The 17,135-nt window shown below is 37.9% G+C and overlaps 2 protein-coding genes across 5 annotated transcripts; one reads left to right on the top strand and one right to left on the bottom strand.

Moving 5' to 3' along the window:
• Positions 1 to 102: 102 nt before the first annotated feature.
• LOC133865054 (uncharacterized) lies at positions 103 to 6,198 on the bottom strand. Of its 2 annotated transcripts, none has more exons than XM_062301535.1 (11): positions 5,184 to 6,198; positions 4,659 to 4,741; positions 4,434 to 4,569; positions 3,648 to 4,141; positions 3,516 to 3,563; positions 3,116 to 3,290; positions 2,146 to 2,258; positions 1,954 to 2,050; positions 1,593 to 1,728; positions 1,206 to 1,359; positions 103 to 893 (listed from the first exon to the last, which is right to left on the bottom strand). In XM_062301535.1, the coding sequence occupies exons 1-11, from the start codon at positions 5,401 to 5,403 to the stop codon at positions 480 to 482; spliced, it is 2,070 nt and encodes a 689-aa protein (XP_062157519.1). In that variant the 5' UTR covers positions 5,404 to 6,198; the 3' UTR covers positions 103 to 479. The 2 variants fall into 2 exon arrangements, with proteins under 2 accessions (XP_062157519.1, XP_062157511.1); XM_062301527.1 differs by having other exon boundaries at positions 1,593 to 1,812; positions 5,184 to 6,197.
• Positions 6,199 to 12,734: 6,536 nt separating this feature from the next.
• LOC133858387 (remorin 4.1) lies at positions 12,735 to 15,548 on the top strand. 3 transcript variants are annotated; one of them, XM_062293846.1, is made up of 5 exons: positions 12,735 to 12,887; positions 13,167 to 13,281; positions 13,449 to 14,332; positions 14,482 to 14,563; positions 15,185 to 15,548. In XM_062293846.1, exons 3-5 carry the CDS (start codon positions 13,512 to 13,514, stop codon positions 15,392 to 15,394), a joined length of 1,113 nt encoding a protein of 370 aa, XP_062149830.1. In that variant the 5' UTR covers positions 12,735 to 12,887; positions 13,167 to 13,281; positions 13,449 to 13,511; the 3' UTR covers positions 15,395 to 15,548. The 3 variants fall into 3 exon arrangements, with proteins under 3 accessions (XP_062149830.1, XP_062149832.1, XP_062149831.1); XM_062293848.1 differs by having other exon boundaries at positions 13,417 to 14,332; XM_062293847.1 differs by lacking the exon at positions 12,735 to 12,887 and adding an exon at positions 12,943 to 13,073.
• Positions 15,549 to 17,135: the final 1,587 nt, after the last annotated feature.

Raw genomic sequence — 17,135 nt, 5'->3', positions numbered from 1 at the left:
TTATTACATATACCAACTAAACAGTAAACAGGGTATTAGAAAGCTTTTTTTTTTTTTTTTTTGTTCTTTCTTTCTTTCTTATTGACATGTCCACACAAGAGGGAGATAAAAAATTCGAACTAGTAACTTCAGCTTCATGAGACATGGCCCCCAGTCGATTGAGCTACCCGATGGGGACGGGCATTAGCAAGCTTAAATTGGCAGGGGTTTCTACAATGCGGTCACTCCCACCCAAGAAATTTAATAGACCAGGTCATGAAATTCTACAAACATTTACATATGCTATGAATGGTCTATAAAGAATTAATCAAAAAGGTTTGCTCCAATAGCCAGATTGCAAGAGATCTCCAGCACTTGTGTGGACACTCGCAGGAAAGACAGCCACTTCCAAACCAGATGCAGAATTCAAATACAGGTCATAGCATTAGTATGTGGCTCCCTATGTTTTGGTTGATCATAGTATTTGTGTATGTAGCTTCCTATACTTTGGTTGACTTTATACCAAATATTGCAGAAAAAACCCTCTCCAACTCCACAATATGATCCCCAACAACTTCTGACTTCGTACGCCAAGCAATGTGCTCGTCGGGCCTAACCAGAATGGCTCCTTTGTCGGTCATCTGACAGATATCCCACCATGAAGGTGAAGCTGGTGACTTCTTAACTTCCACAACATCGACGTAATTCTCCCATGCGGCCGCTGCCTTGCTTCCTGCTCCAATTCCTTTAACAGCACCAGCAGGCCATAAAACACATACCTTGGCAGAAACATTGAATTCCTTAGCCACCTTGAAGACAGCATGAGCAAGATGATAGGACTTATCTACTGGTGCTATAATCAGAAGGAACTCAATTTGGTCACCAGATACAAGATCCAGCGTTGAAATGATATCCTACAAAAATACTTCACATGTTAATATTAAGAAAAATGGAAAACCTGACATGCTACCATTTAAAAAGCACTTGAACACCAACAAGCTTGACACTGGCCATATAAATGTAGTTTCTTTTAGCCATTAGGTAATAAACTGCTGGACAAGCGAGCAACCGGACGTAGAGCTCCTGGTTTTATCTAATGAAATTATGTACAAACATCTAGCACCTAGTATGATGAAAGGGCTCTTAGAAGTAATCCAAGCAAGATTATTTCCTCCCCCTAAAAATATTATAGGATGGAAGCAAAACAAAACTAAGTGACTACATACCTCACTTGATAAATTGGATAGTACCCTCACATTCATATGGGGCAGCCTTGACCCTGGATCTGCAGAAGGAACATAGTCCCTCCGACGACCAGTAGGCGGTTCTGGAGCACCAAACGCACCCTCACTGTCCAGAATCAGTGCTCCCTTGAGGTACCTAAATCAGTAGTGAAGAATTAGACAAGTACTAAAACTGCCCATTCAGTTGGTGATCCAATTTGTCAGATTCAATTAAATGTCATGTTTCTACAAAATCATAATATTAGTTAGAGCTACACAACACTAGGGACTAGTTTGATTGAATCAACTCTAGAATTTCAGCACAAGGTTGAAGTCAACTTAATTTTGAATGAAGCAGCTGCACCAAATATCGAGCTGAATAGGTGATACCTAAAACCAAGATCCTCAGCAGGGAATTGGAGTTGAAGGCTCTTTCCTTCTTCAAATATACGTCTTAATTTAGCAAGTCTAGAAGAACCGAGTGGATTGCTTTCATTCAGAACATATTCAGAGAGCTGTGCACGACCTATTGTGAAAATTCCATCCAGAATTGCCGTCAGTAGTCCAGATGGTAAAACAGAACCAACTCCACTATTAATGACTTGATGCACTGCAATTCCAGCAAAAGGGATAATAATAACCATATGTCACTAATGACCTAAGAACTGAAAACATCTCGGGGTCCAAAAGGCTTGAATCAGTAATTAGTATGAAAAGATATTTTTCACAGCAATAAGATGTGTTGGTTTACCAGAGTTTGCAACAGTTGGATCAAGACCAAGTGCAGTAGGAACTGCCATGGCTGCTCTGAAGTTTTGAACACTAAGTGCCGTATTGAAAATGGCAATCTGATGATGGTGAACAATGGAGGTCAAGGATTCATTTAAATTCAGAATGAAATTGTTACAGGAACCAAAATATAAATGTAGAGAAAAAGTAATACCGGCTTACGTTCCGTTTCATAAGTTTCAAGTAAAGAAGATGGTGCAATACCCTTTACAAGGGAAGCTATTTTCCAAGCAAGATTGTGAGCATCTTGAATGCCAGTATTCATTCCTGCATAATAGTGAAAGTTGTTCAAATGATTATCAGATTGACCAAAATAATTAGCAATATTCCTCCTCCAATCAACATAAGTAGATCTCTCAAGCAAGAAATTGAACCTTTTTTTTTATATTAGAATCCCACCTAAAAGGCTAAAAGGATATCTAGTTTCAGTAGTGTACAATATCCAATCCAAGATTATGTCTATATGTTTAATTCTCATACTTGTTGCCTTTTTTACTTCTAATTACTGAGAAGGCATGGAAATGTAATGACTCATTTAACTATCCGTTGCACAAGAATATGTAGAGAACTTCTTATTATTAGCATTTGTGCGCATCAGATGGTAGTTGACATGACTCCCGCACCCATGAATGTTTGACATATTTTTGCATACTAACAAGAAAGCCCTTCATTACTTTAAAAAGAAAAAAGAAGGAAAAAGCGTATGTTGTCTATAGATGTCACTAAATTCTAAACCCCAAACTATTTTTAAACTGTTTCATGTACAACCTCAAACAAGGTGTAAAGATAAGCATGATCAATATGGAAGCTACATGGGTAAACACATATGTAGCCGTTCCTCTTTATGTGTTGCCGCCTTAAATGACACACGAAATCCACGTCACTACACATTACTAGTGTCAATAACAACAACAAAAATAGCTTTGACTTCTGAGTATCCTCAGCAAGCCACATGTCACAAATTGTTACAGCAGATTCTTCCCAACCATTTTATTGCATGAAGAACAAATTCCACACCTAGTAATTCATGATTCTTTGTGTTATTGCAACAGGCTTCAGCGGAACAAAAAATCATCATATATACTCGAGGAACTGTACTGTCTGCACAAAAGAGGGCTACTTACCAAAACCACCAGCTGGAGGGAATCGGTGAGCAGAATCACCAGCAAGAATTATTCGATTGTCATCACATACAAACTTCTCAGCAACTTCTGCATGCATCACCCATGGCTTTATATCAATGACGTCTACATCTGAAAGCTCTCGACCAACCAATTTGAATATCAACTTCTTGCATATCTACAAAAAGTTGAATCATTCACAGAAAACTAACAATAAACTTCATACCTATGCCTCACTAATGCTCAGCATGTTCTCACATGTATAGTATCAGGAGTGTCAATAGTGGCTTTTCACTCTCTCAAGCTACCTAGAGTCCTTTATACTAGAAGAGAAGTAGGAAACTGTTAACGATAGAACTATCTCCTTTCATCAAACGAACTGTTTCTGATGAATAAAAAGTACCTCAGGCCTGAAATCTTCAAGGTTTTGCTGAGGCGGATAGAATGGTATCTGTGAGGTGGTGAGCAATCAGTAATTCAAAATTTAAGTAAATGATACACAATAAAATAATGTTGTTATCTAATCTTGCAATACCTGCAATACAAATTCTCCTTGCTGGAGATCATGAGCAACAAGGACTCCAATGGCTCCAGGATTGAAGACAAAGAACAGCATACCGGGTCTCTCATTGAGCAAGTACTGGCCAAGGTCTCTGCTCAGAAAATGAACACTGACAAGCTTTTGCATGTCTTTCTCACCTCTCAAATCTATTCCTACAAGCTTCCGCACAGTGCTTCCTGCACCATCTGTACCAACAAGGATATTGCACTGAATATGCTTCTGCATATACTCCCCTTTCTTGAGAAAAGTTGCAGTAACATCAACATATTGGCCAGTGCCATCAATGGATACACACTCATGCCCCATTAAAATTTCCCTTCCCTTGAGGGGCCTATGATTTTGGTCTTCCAAGGCTTGTGATGTACGAACATGGAAGCCAAGATTTTCTAGCTGTTTAAGTAGTGATGCATTTAACTTGTACTGTGAGAAGTGTGCGACAGAGACTGGACTCACGTTCTTCTCAAAATCTGGTGTCAGGAAACAAGAGAATCATGTCATGCTAGCGTTCAAATGTCATAACAGCAAAAGTGTTTTCATATCTCCCATGGCTTTCTGGTAGGACAATGACATATGTCATAAGGACATCACACACTTACGTGATACACAATAAAGAATACCCATGACTTCACATATAAAAATAAGCACACCCATCTTTTAATCTCTACAGGCCCACAAGAAAGACTAATTTTGATCAAAGAAATATACCCAAGAAAAAAGCCTTATGAATGTGCATATCAAAACACTGGAGATCAATCGCACCTTGAGGATGCATATGGTCCACTGAACCAAGAATAGACCCAGAAAGAGAAGTACAATATATGAACTTCCGCCACATATTTACCGGAGGTTGAGACCTCTGGATCTCCTCCGCCAGCCCATCTATCTTGCGAAACACCTGACAAGGCAAATCAACACATTTTAATGAAACTGGAATTCCATAAGCAACAGCACAATTGAATTTATCTTTCATGTATTATAATCAACCTCCATAGTTCGATTGTTGATGAAGTGTGCCTGTGGATGTTTAGAAAATGTCCTGGCTTTCTCCAAAACCGCACATTTGACACCTAAAAAGGCCATAAAGCACAATTACATTTCAATACCCAAATTCAGTGGAAAGAGAAAACTTTCCTTTAACACTAAAATTGCATCACTCACATCAATACAATAATACATATAATCTCCAACAAGAAGCTCCAAAATTTAAAACGATGCTTTATCTTACAGCATGCACCATCACATTCTCACACATCCCAATTCAAACACTGTACCAGCACAACCACTCCCCACCAAAACAGCATTCACTACCCAATCAAACACAGAACCATAAAAAAAACTGCCAGCTTTATTCTCATTATTCAAATTTTGACTACCCAACCAAAAAAATAACAAAACTTTACAGACTCTAAATAAAAAGCAACAGAACTCATATTTCATTTTCAATTCCCAGACTTTCTGGGCATCCAAACAAGGCAGCAAAAAGAATATATAAGGGTCAGAGAAGTATACCCAGTTTGGTGAGAAGTATAGCGAGAACAAGACCCACAGGTCCAGCCCCAACTATCAGAACAGGAAGCACCGTATCTTCTTCATCGCCATTGAGAACGTTGGGGTCTGACAGGCCTCTGCTTTGAATTCCAATGAATCCAAGTGGGTGTGCTTTGCTTCTGGCACTGCCACCTTTGTGGAGGCCATTCAAGCTCTTCTTGAGAAACCCCAAAACCCTCATTACCCCAGTGAGGCAATGACTGAAACGAAGCTTTAGAGCACTAAAACGACGACGCCATATGCATTTAGGTTCGAGTACTAAAACGAAGCTTCAGAGCACTAATAAGCCGTTCAGATCGATGATGAAGACGGAGACACGTTCAGGTTTAAGGGGTCAAATCAAGTAGAGCATCACGAAAACGACGTCGGAGCGAGCTGGGTAGTTGGAAGCGTTTTTACACCCTGACGTGGCAACACTTTCATCACATATTTTTCCTTCTTTTTTTTTTGGTTTTCTTCTTTGAAACCGATCGGCATCTCCGTCACTGTGACCGTCGGAAGACTCGGAACCGGCAGTTTTTGGGGTCTGGATCTCGTCGTCTCAGTTGCGCTGGCGTGGTTCCGGTTGCATCTGCCTCAGTGAGGCCCTTCGTCGGTGGGTGTGTTTCCGGATCTTCGACGGTGGGTGCGTTTTCGATCCGGGCGTGCTGAGTTTTCCGACGACTCAGGTGATGAGATCGGCTGGGTCCAGCGGCGCGGAGGGTCCACGTGGAACGACGGTCGGCTTCAGGCGGCGCGGAGGGTCGGGCACGGGGTTCTTCTCCACGCACGGATCCGACCCAGAACTCGGGTGGCGCGTGATCTGGGGTGCCGGGTGGGTGTTGCCGGCGTGGTCCGTGGTGGACAGTGACGGCTTGTTCCGGGGTGGGCGGCGCCTGTGTGGGTCGCCGGGGTAGGCGGCGCCGGAATGGTTCGGGGTGGGTAGCGCCGGGGGTGGTGGTTTTGGTTTTGGATCGGGTGGCTTTTCAAAGAAGAAAACGGAAAAAAAAAAAAAAAAAAAAAAAGGGAAAAGGGGCTGCCACGTCAGGGTGTAAAAGTGTAGCAGCCCCGTGGGTTATAAAATTATGGGCTTGACGAAGAACAGAAAATAATAGTGAATTATTAGTTTTGAAATTAGTAAAAAAGTGATGAATGTGATTTAAAATTAAAAAAAAAATTGTATAAAAATGTGAAAAAAAATTTATATTGTAGTTAATTTTTTTATTTTAATAATAAAAAAAAAAATTAATGTGATATAAAAAGTAAAAATAGTGAAAATGTTTTGATGTTGATTATTATTAAAAAATGTATAAATAAAATAAAAAAAAATAGTGAATAGTGCCAGCCACTGTGTAAAAGTGTAGCAGCCCCCATGGGTTATAAAATTATGGGCTTGTTTGGCAAATAACAGAACGGAGTAGTGGGTTGTTAGTTTTGGAATTAGTAAAAAGTGATGATGTGATATAAAATAAAAAGAATTTGTATAAAAAAAAAAAAAAAAAAAAAATTGTATTGTAGTAAAATTTTTTATTTGAATAGTAATAAAAAATTATTGATGTTGTATAAAAAGTGGAAATAGTGAGAATGTTTTGATGTTGATTGTTATTGAAAAATGTATAAATAAAATAAAAAAATTGTGAATAGTGTCAGCCACTATTATGTAATGTTCTGTAGCTTATCAAACAAGCCCTATAAATCCCAGCAAAATGGGTACGTCTGGTTCGAATCAACCTGTTTAGTCCGTCGTCTTTAAATTAACGAGTATCAGAGCATTTTTAGTAGTCTCATCGAATTTTACTCATCAAAGTAGTTAAAAATTACTTTTCTCTATTATAATGAGTCATTTTTTTTTAAATTTTCCTAACAGCCTCACTATTTTAACTATTTACTATCATTATTTCATTTAAATAATATTTTTTCAGATTTCTTTATTATTTCTCTATTTAATCTTTTTATACAACAAACTACCATACACCATCATGTTGAGATTAGATAATTGTTAAAAAATTCACATAAGTTTTCATTTGCTTCTTAACCATATTTAAGAAATAAATAAATGAAATAACAATAAAGTTTATATCAGGGACAAAAAAACCTTCATGTCCATGAAATAAAAACATCATCGTGTGAGAGAGATGGGAGATGAGATATGAGAGAAGAAAATTGAAGAAAAAAAAATGTGTTGATCATGTGAGAGAGAAAGGAAAAACAAAATTTGTGAGTGAATATTACTCATCAAAATTTGTGAGTATTTTCACTCACCAAAATTAGGGGTGAGCATGGGGCGAGGGGGCGGTTTTCCCCATTTTTTGGCCCTGCCCCGCACCCCTGCAAGTTCACAAAATTACACCCGTGCCCCGCTGAAGATCAATGAGACCCGTGCGGTGCGGGGGTGGTGAGGGGGAAGGGTGGTGCGAGACGGATTGTGCAGGTTATCCTCGATCCAGACCCAAACTTGAGAAACCATCAAACGATTCAAACCAAAGCCAGATTCTTTCAATACCAGAAGTCTAGAAGCATGAGAAATCGAAACAATGGAACTATCTAAACAGAGATAAAAATAAATAAACTAAAAAATAAACCCAACAATGGAACATATATATATATATATATATACACACACACACACACGCAGAAGATTACCACTCTTTGAACCATTTAACAACAGGGATTATCACTTCGTCATTTTGCAGAGGAGAAGCATTCAACGCGAGTGCTGTGAATCGAAGACGATGAGGCCTTTAGGGTTAGAGACTTAGAGTTTTGGGTTCGGATTTCGACCTCGTAAAAATAAAAGAGCGAGATTTTAAAAGAGCAACATGAAACACCAACTAAATCTGGAGCATCATTGGAGCAGATGCAATAAATCGTGAAGAAGAAGAAGATGCGAAGGGGTGCGGCACAAGGAAGGAAGTAGGAAGAAAAGAAAGGAAAAAATGAAGAGGGGCTTAGGGGGAGGGGGGTGCAGGCGTGCGGCGCTAGGGTTAGGGATTTTCCGGATTTCATGTTTTTAAGTTTTAAGTTTTTAACATATATTAAATTATATATATATATATATATATATATATATATATATATATATATATATATATATATATATATATATATATATATATATATATATATATGTATATATATACATATATATACAATATATGTATATATACATATATATATATGTATATATATATACATATATTGTATATATATGTATATATATACATATATATATGCGGGGCGGGGCGAGGACCCGTTAGTTTTCAAACGTTCCACCAGCACCCCGCACAGCACCGTGCGGGGAAACGAGGAACACGCCCACTACTCGCGTGTTGAACGTGGTTTGTAAGAAAAATGGGGCGGGGCCTGCTTAGCCCTAATCAAAATTTTTTGGTTAAAGAGGTGAGGCTGTTGGGAGTAATATTTTAGTGTTTTCATCAAATTGGCTCACCAACAAACTATTTTTGTGAGACTACTATGAATGCTACAGGACTTATTTAACCCATTTAGTTAACGAGTCGCATCGGGTTCACAACAACTGGACACGTTGATCTGTTATTTTTTCCCCCTGTTTTATTTTATGTTGAATCATTTCAAAAAATTTAAAACACCAAAAACTTGTTCCAAAAAAACAAAAAAAAAAAAAAAAAATCTCAGAGGCAGGACACCTCTAATTGTTCAAAAACAAAATTTGAAAACGGTATTTCTACCCAGATCTACAGAGAGCAACCGGTTATTCCCTAGTATGATACCTGATTTCAAACACCCAAAATTTGACTAATATTATATTATACACCGAATTCAATGAACAAACACACAACTTCGAAAATGCAAAGACAGGACACCCGCAGGTTAAACGGGTTGAATTGTTTATTAAATGTGTCATAAATGGGTCAACCCGTTTAGATTAAACCCTAATTCTATAATTTTGTGTTATATTCGTGTCAGAATATTGGGTCATATTACAAATTATCAGCCCTAATAAAAAACAAATGTGGTTGAAAGGGAATGATGTTGAGAGATGTGAGCAGCACGATGGATTGATGACGATGTTGTTAAAATCAGGTCATTCATTTTACTAAGATAGCAATTTGGGTTATAAAAAGGAAAATGTTATACATATGACACATTTACACTTGTCGATACGTGATTGGAGAGTAAACATTTTATGCCTCGTTTGGTTAGCGGAATAGACCATCGAAATAACTATTCCCCCGAAGAAATAGGCTACAATTTCATACAAAAAACCACCTATTTTTTTTTTATCAATTTTTATTTTTTAAATAAAAAGTACATCTATGGCCATGTGGTCGACCAGCCACAGATGAAGCCGATGGTGGTCGTACCACCCCCGAAACGCCTAGTGGTGGACCCCTTGAGGCGTTTTGGGGTGGTCAACCACCACCAATTTCACTTATTCTCCTTTAAAAAAAAAATGGAAAAGAATAATAAGAAGAAAGAAATAATATATGATTTTTTTAGTAACTTTGATTTAATTTCCATTAAAGTATACATGTTATTACTAAACTAACGAGTATGAATAATTATTCATTTCCACTATATTTCATTCCAAGTAATAACTATTCCCTTTCTCGATGGAATACTCATTCCGCAAACCAAACGAGACTATATTGATACGTGATGGGAGAGTGTTAAAAATTGTATTTAGTGATTAACGTACTTTCAATCACATGTTAACAAGTTAACTTTTTATGAAGAAAAAAAAAACTGCAACTTAGAGAAAAAAAGAAAAAAGAAAAAGAAAAGAAAAGAAAATAATCTGCCTTGTGTTCGAGGAGGAGGGAATCACAATGCTTCCCTCCCCATGATGTTTTAGGTACTTGCTTTTAGATTATGGTAGGGTTTTTTTTCTCTTTTAGGGCGACCTCGTCACCTAAGAGGATAAGTAGATTTTTATCTTTGTTGTGGTTTTTCTCTTCCTATTATGGGATTGAGAAATAGATTTTCTGTATTTGTTGTGGTTTTACTCATCTGGAGTTTATTTTTATGTTTGCAGTTCGTATTGTGAGTAAGATTGCTATAAAGTACACCTTGATCCGGGAATGGAAACCAATCTAGGATGAATGTTTTCACGGTCTTGGGTGAAATCGATTCTATTATAGTGTGGTGAAATCCCAAGGTTTGTCCAAGGGGTATTCCTACTATGGCGGCATAGAGCAACGACAATCGGCTAGTCAAGCTCGTGAGTCTGTGACGACAGGCAGAGGAGGCAGCAACAGTTATGTGTGGCAAAAGAAACTGCTCTAACTTCCTTGAGAAGATCGGGCGTAATTGCAGAAGACGTGGTCATACATGAGCACTTTCTTATTGAGTTTTGGAGACAAAATGGTCATTGTAAACTTCTAGTATGAAGAATGTTATGGAGAAATTTAGGTGTATGGCTAGTTTTGTTTCTCCATGTGTTTCTAGGAAACTATATCCTCAGAGTTTAAGACTTAGTTTTTTGTAGAGTATTTTTGCTCTATTGGTTTTATGAATGAAATTAGATCTATTTATTTTTTATTTTTTTAAAAAAAAAACACATGTTAACAAGTTTTAAAAAATTATAAGGGTAATCTTATTTTTATAATAAATAATATTGTTGTCATTTCCATTCATACTCCTCAAAATAGATCTCGCTCTAATAGTTTTAATAAATTAAATACATGTATCAATAAATGAAGGCTTATTATTGAAATCAAATTTATAATATTATATATTGGTCATGCTTATACAGTTCACTTAAATCTTATCATCGAAAAAAAAAATGATTATTGATTAATATATATATATATTTATATATTTTTAATGCGACATTAAGTAATAATTATTTTTTAAAAAGCTTTTTATGGTGTGGTCTACCTTAAAGGAGGGTTGCCAAACGGGCCGCAACATTTTTCATTGAGGAATGAAGAGTGATTCAGCTTAAGCTTTTACCGTATGGGATTGATGCTTGTCGAGTAGTGCTGTGCATTTTTCTGACAAATGGCTGCAAGAATAAGGACTCAAATCGCCTGGTGCCATTAACGTGGTTACCCTGATTCGTGAAGAGGGCCTATCATGCTTGATGCAGTGCCAACATGGTACCCTGTGATTTTTAATGCCCTGCTCACAAAGTCTCACTAGAGATAAAAGATGGCGACCACTGCATTCCAGTTTCTCCACACTCGTCACTGTCTAATAGTACCAAAAACCCGGTCAACATGGGCCCTCCTAGTCCTATCAATCACTTAAATTTACCATTTTGTACTATGCACATTGCGCAGAAGACACGTGAAAACGCTCAGAAACTCACGTTATCGTCAATTTGGAATTGGATCCCCCCACCTCTGCAATTCGGGCACCCATTTTAAGGGGCCGTGGCCTTGTGGGTGCCGTCTACGTGTACGTCCGAGGCTCCGACCAATCTGGACTGTGTGATTTAGGGCAACTTCTTTTATCTGTGAACTTCTCGAATTGCATATTAATTAGGGATAAGAAATATGTTTACTAATGTGTTTTAAGTGTAGAAACAGATTTTTGCGAGGCTACTCGGGTCACCTACAAGATTTAAAAAAAAAAAAAAAAAAAAAAAAAAACCATTGGAGTGACTTAATTTGAGAACCGGTGGAAGCTTTCGATGCTTAAATCAATAGACTATTCATAAAGAGGGAATTAAATAGAGAATTGTACTAGGAAGAAATAAGTTCTTATATTATTTGAGAATGATGACAGTCTTTTATGTCAGACAAAATTGAAAAGGGTTTCAAAACAATTTTGATTATTTTGTGTTTTGATTTTATTTCGGGAATAGAACTTTTTTAAAAATAAAAAATAAAGGACGTGTCAAATGCACAACTCTTACGCAACAAAAGACATATTGGTGGGACTTATGCATACGGATGGAAAGTGATTAATACACAACCCATATTGCACAATTATCTCACAACTAAAACACACGAGGTGAGACACATGAACGTGGATTCCACTCAATATATCTCGAAGTTGTGAGATAGTTGTGTAAGGATTGTAATTTTATCATTTCTCCATGCGAATACACGAGTTTCATCGACGTGTCTTGAGTTGTGGGTAAGAATGATGTATTTGGGCTGTGAAAAATCATTTTTCATAAATAAAAGAAGGGGATAAGATTAACAAAGGAAGCCGAGATGTAATTCAGGCATCTTAATTGGCTGGATCCGAATCCTGAAGATAAACCTGCATTTTCAATCCTAGGCCGACGCAGCCTCAGATCGATCATCTGAGACTATTACCAATCAGCCACCGTCCACGTGTCTCCCATCAAATCCCACCACGTTCAGCTGGTAACCGTTATAAAGGACAACCGTATTTCAAAACATCTTTCTCTAGGGAGTAGGGGAATATTTTTTCCACTGCATTATTTATTTTTGTCTATGTCACTGAAACTCTTCCCTAGATTCCCTTTGTGAATGAAGGTAAATTGTGGGTTGCACTTGCACCCCACTCATTCATCACTCGGCAGAGCCAATAATAAAGTTCACCAATTCCCATGCAAATAGTTATTTAATGCAGCTTCTTTTTTTTTTTTCTTTTTTTTTTTTTACCATTACTGCCAGATGTTGGCTTGGTTCAAGTTACAACCACGTTCCTTTTTGTTAGTATTATAATGTTCAGTGGATCTGAACTTCATCTCTACCTCTGCAAGTCTCAAAATTCCATGGTTTTAAGGTATTTTTCTCTGCAATATGTTTCCCTTCTGCAAAACCCATCTGGCATTTGTTTAATGTTTTGTTGAACTGTTCAAACTTCAATCCTTTTAGTGGGTCTAAAGCAGGATGAAGCTTTAATGCATTCTTTACTTTCAAATTCAGCAATCCAAAACAATGCTATGAGCATTTAGCATTTATTGTTCCGGTCGGGTTTTCCCTTCTTTTTTGGTTAATGGCTGTGTTTAGGATCTTTTATTTTTTATTTTTACTTTTGAGGCTATCTGTGGATAAATTTCAGATGGGTCCATTGCTGCAGTGAAGGAAGTTTGAGATATTTCGGGGGTTCCTGCTGGTATTATTGATGTTTGTTGGGTATTACAATTTTGGCAGCTGTGTTTTAATTGTTTATAAAGGTAAGCCATATGTTTTCTTTATCTGGTCGGTAAAAGGTCTATTTTGGGTGTCTCCTTTTGTACAATGTTAGAGATCTAAGTGGGTCAACAACTAATAGTTCAAGCTAGATTTTTTTCTTTCTTTTTTCCTGCTAGGAATTGATTTGCCTAGGATTTGTTCTGCTCAGATTGAAGTAAGCGAAGTGTTAACTTGAATGGAGGTGAGTGAGACATAACTGAGTCGAGTGAAAATGAGATCTATAGAGGACAAGGGGTGTTATAACCATGGCTCAACGCAGGAGATTTCAACTAGCAGTACTGCCATTAGTTTTGAGTTTCACAACGGAAATGGAGTTACTCGCACTTCCCATCATCGGACGGCCTTGGGCAAACCGACACCATCAAAATGGGATGATGCACAGAAATGGTTGGTTGGGTTGTCAAGAGTGGGAGAGAAAAAGCAATCCAAAACCAAGCCACGGAATTCGAATGCTGACGATTTGAGACTAATCGCTCCTGTTCCACAGAAGGAGCAGGACTATTCGAGTGGTGAGGGTGAAGGTGAAGAAGAAGAACAAAATGGATGTGCTGGTTCTGCAATGACAAATCGATATGAAATTGAAACAAAGAAGGTAGACTGTGATGAGTCCGTCTGGCGTATCAATAAGCCGCCGGAGAATTCGACACCGGCTGTCCGATCAGTTAGTGTGAGGGACATGGGAACTGAGATGACCCCAGCTGCAAGCCTAGAGCCTTCAAGAACTGCAACCCCAATTAGAGCCACAACTCCTGCAGCAAGGAGCCCTATAGCTTCTGGATCCTCAACCCCAGTAAGGTGTCAGCATGGAAAGCAGGCTTGTGAAGGCTATCAGACAGGTCTAACATCCACTGATGGCAGAGGAGAGGCTAATCCTAGTGGCAGGGGAAGCGGCGCAACCAGGCAGTGTGGAGGAGACTCAAATGCTTGCAAGATGCCTGACAACAGGAATTCAGATCAAGCTATAACTATGAGTCCTCTAGAAAGCCGAGCAGTGGCTTGGGATGAAGCAGAACGTGCCAAATACACCGCAAGGTGATCAAATAATGTTCTTTTCTTATGCTAGTGTAATCAATCATGCAATATATTGGCGTGTGCAAGTTTCCCGAATCTGCCATGGGCTACCATGGCCCTCACAAAATTGATTAACAAGTATAATATGTTTCTCTGTTGTGAGTTTGTAGGTATAAGCGTGAAGAGGTGAAGATTCAAGCCTGGGAAAATCATGAGATAAGGAAAGCTGAGATGGAAATGAAGAGAATGGAGGTAGTCCTTTATTGATTCATAATTTCATACTTTACAATATATAATTGCCTTGTCTTAGATACCCTGCAGCAGTATTTCTAATTACATTCCTCAAGGCATTTAGCCCTTCACCATCATGCCTGCAACCTAAGCATGTTCTTATAAGCTTTTTTGTTTTTCTTTGATGATGTATGTATGTTAATGACACTCATAGCATCTCCAAAATGCAGGAAAGTGTCTTATTTTGTTTAGAAAAGAAGAAGATATAAATATGCTTTTTAGATGAGTCTCTTCAAGGAAATAGGAGGTTCATTGACCTTGCGTAGTTCATAGTATGCACATATTCTTCCAACCGACACAACTTGGATACAGAGTCTAATCTAACAGCGCTGTGCCCTCCTTTCTAATTTTGCTTTCCATGAACCAGCATTAGTAAGCATCTCATTTGATATATAGGAAAATGATACGGATCTAATCCAACAACAAGCAATCCCCATCTATATATTTGAGCCGATTATCAACAGGAAATTAAGGCAGATCCAGAGCAAATGCTTCTGGTAGCTTTCTTCTACTAGAGACACCTACCATTAAATTTACCATGATATGATCTTAGCTTTCTTTCTACTAATGTTCTGTAAATAGGTGAGAGCTGAGAGATTAAAAGCTAGGGCACAAGAGAGGATGACAAACAAACTTGCTGCAACTAGAAGAATAGCTGAAGAAAAGCGTGCAAATGCTGAGGCCACACTGAATGAGAAAGCTGTTAAGACTTCTGAGAGAGCAGATTATATAAGAAGGACCGGTCACTTGCCCTCCACATTCTCCTTCAAGCTGCCTTCTCTTTGCTGGTAGCAACTCTGCAGTACATTTTAATTGTAACATTTGCCAGTAATTTTTTTAAATTATATTTAAACATGTGGATTCATAGTGGAGCTTTTGAGCATGCTGCTGTTGCCAAATGCATTCATATGATTCCTTCAATAAAATTTGGACGCCCATTTTTGGGTAAGTCTTCTTTGAGATAGTTTGAGTGATCATATGTCCTGGGACAGCTACTGACATCCAAAGTCATACATTGGCCGTTGCAGATATTTCTTTCTTGAACTTGCTCTTACATGTTACAAACTTTAGGTGGAACTCGTAAGTGAAAACCCACTTGCAAGACTTTAGGTGGAACTCGTAAGTGAAAACCCACTTGCAAGGCGAGGGTGCTCAAGAGCTTATATACATATGGTTAAGGTTAAGTTTGCACTTAACCCATGTGAGACACTTAAGATCGTAACATAACACTATGCTCTGCAGTCGACGTTTACTACGGTCCCCTCTATTAATACTTATTGACCCGATAGTAGTCGTTTATCTTTTGACAGCATCACTCACCTATAGGTCACTCTCTTCGTGATTCGATCACAAAACTACAATCCATTCAATCCCATACTTGACAAGTTGTGTATGATCCCATACTCAACGTGATGGTTGCATTTGATGTTAAATGTTACAAACCTTAGGTATAACTTACTATTGAAAACCGGCTTGTAAAGGAAGAGTATTTAAAAACTTATATACACATGGCTAAAATTGCACTTAACTCATGTGAGACACTTGAGATGGTAACATTATACCTAGCTACCTGTAACTTACTATTGAACATTCTGTTGTTGAAACTCGGCCTTTTGGTTATCAGTCCTAGTATGAAACTTCAATTTATTTTGACTGGCCTTTGAAATGTGGGAAGCTGCTGGATAAGGTAGCTGGGTGTTTGAAGTTCCATGAAATTATGCGTCATGCATGCCCTTTTGATCCCTTCATAGACAGAGAAGGCAGAAAGCAAGAATTTAGAATGGTGTCATAGCAACTAAATGGATGGATCACGTTAGAGTCATGGTGATTTTGGTCAGTCACTTATCAAGATCAGTTTTTGACCTTTTTGAATTTGATTTTTGGGAGATTCCATCTTCTAGGGGTGTTGAGGTGTCCGGTTTAAAACTATTCCACATCCACTATCAATTCGTCGGAATGGGTTATTGATGAATTTTCAACTCCTAATCTTAGGCGGGCTAATACCATATCTGCTATCTTTACATATGCGGGCAAATAAGGGAATATGAATAGGTAGAAGCAGATAATATCTACCTCCGCCTACACATATATAGAATAGAAAGAAAAAAAAAAATATTTCTCTTAAAACAACGGAGTGTACTTTCAGTTTATAAATACTTGTATTGCCCAATGTTTACAAAAATCAATTTAAATTTTCATATTACAATTTATAAGTGTATTTAGTTTAAAAATTTGATTAAGCCCATCTAAAAAAGTTCATAAAAAGCTTTAGAAAAAACAGCATACCCATATAAATTAAGTTCATATTTAAAAAAGAAAAGAAAAGAAAAGAAAAACAAAAACCTTCTCAAAAAATAACCCAAAATGCAAAGTGGATGTCACAAGTGGTTAGCACAAAAAAACCGTCCGCCCTTGTGAGGTTATGGGATGGGCGATCCACCATCCGCAGAGTACAGATGTGGATGCCGTATAAGAATATCATCCGCCCATATAGTGCTATTTAAACCCCTATCATCTTCGTTAAAATGACAGT

This window comes from Alnus glutinosa, chromosome 1 (genome assembly GCF_958979055.1).
Source record: "Alnus glutinosa chromosome 1, dhAlnGlut1.1, whole genome shotgun sequence".
NCBI lineage: Eukaryota > Viridiplantae > Streptophyta > Magnoliopsida > Fagales > Betulaceae > Alnus > Alnus glutinosa.
Note: the sequence above shows the minus strand (reverse complement) of the source record. Positions and strands in the feature narration are given on the sequence as shown.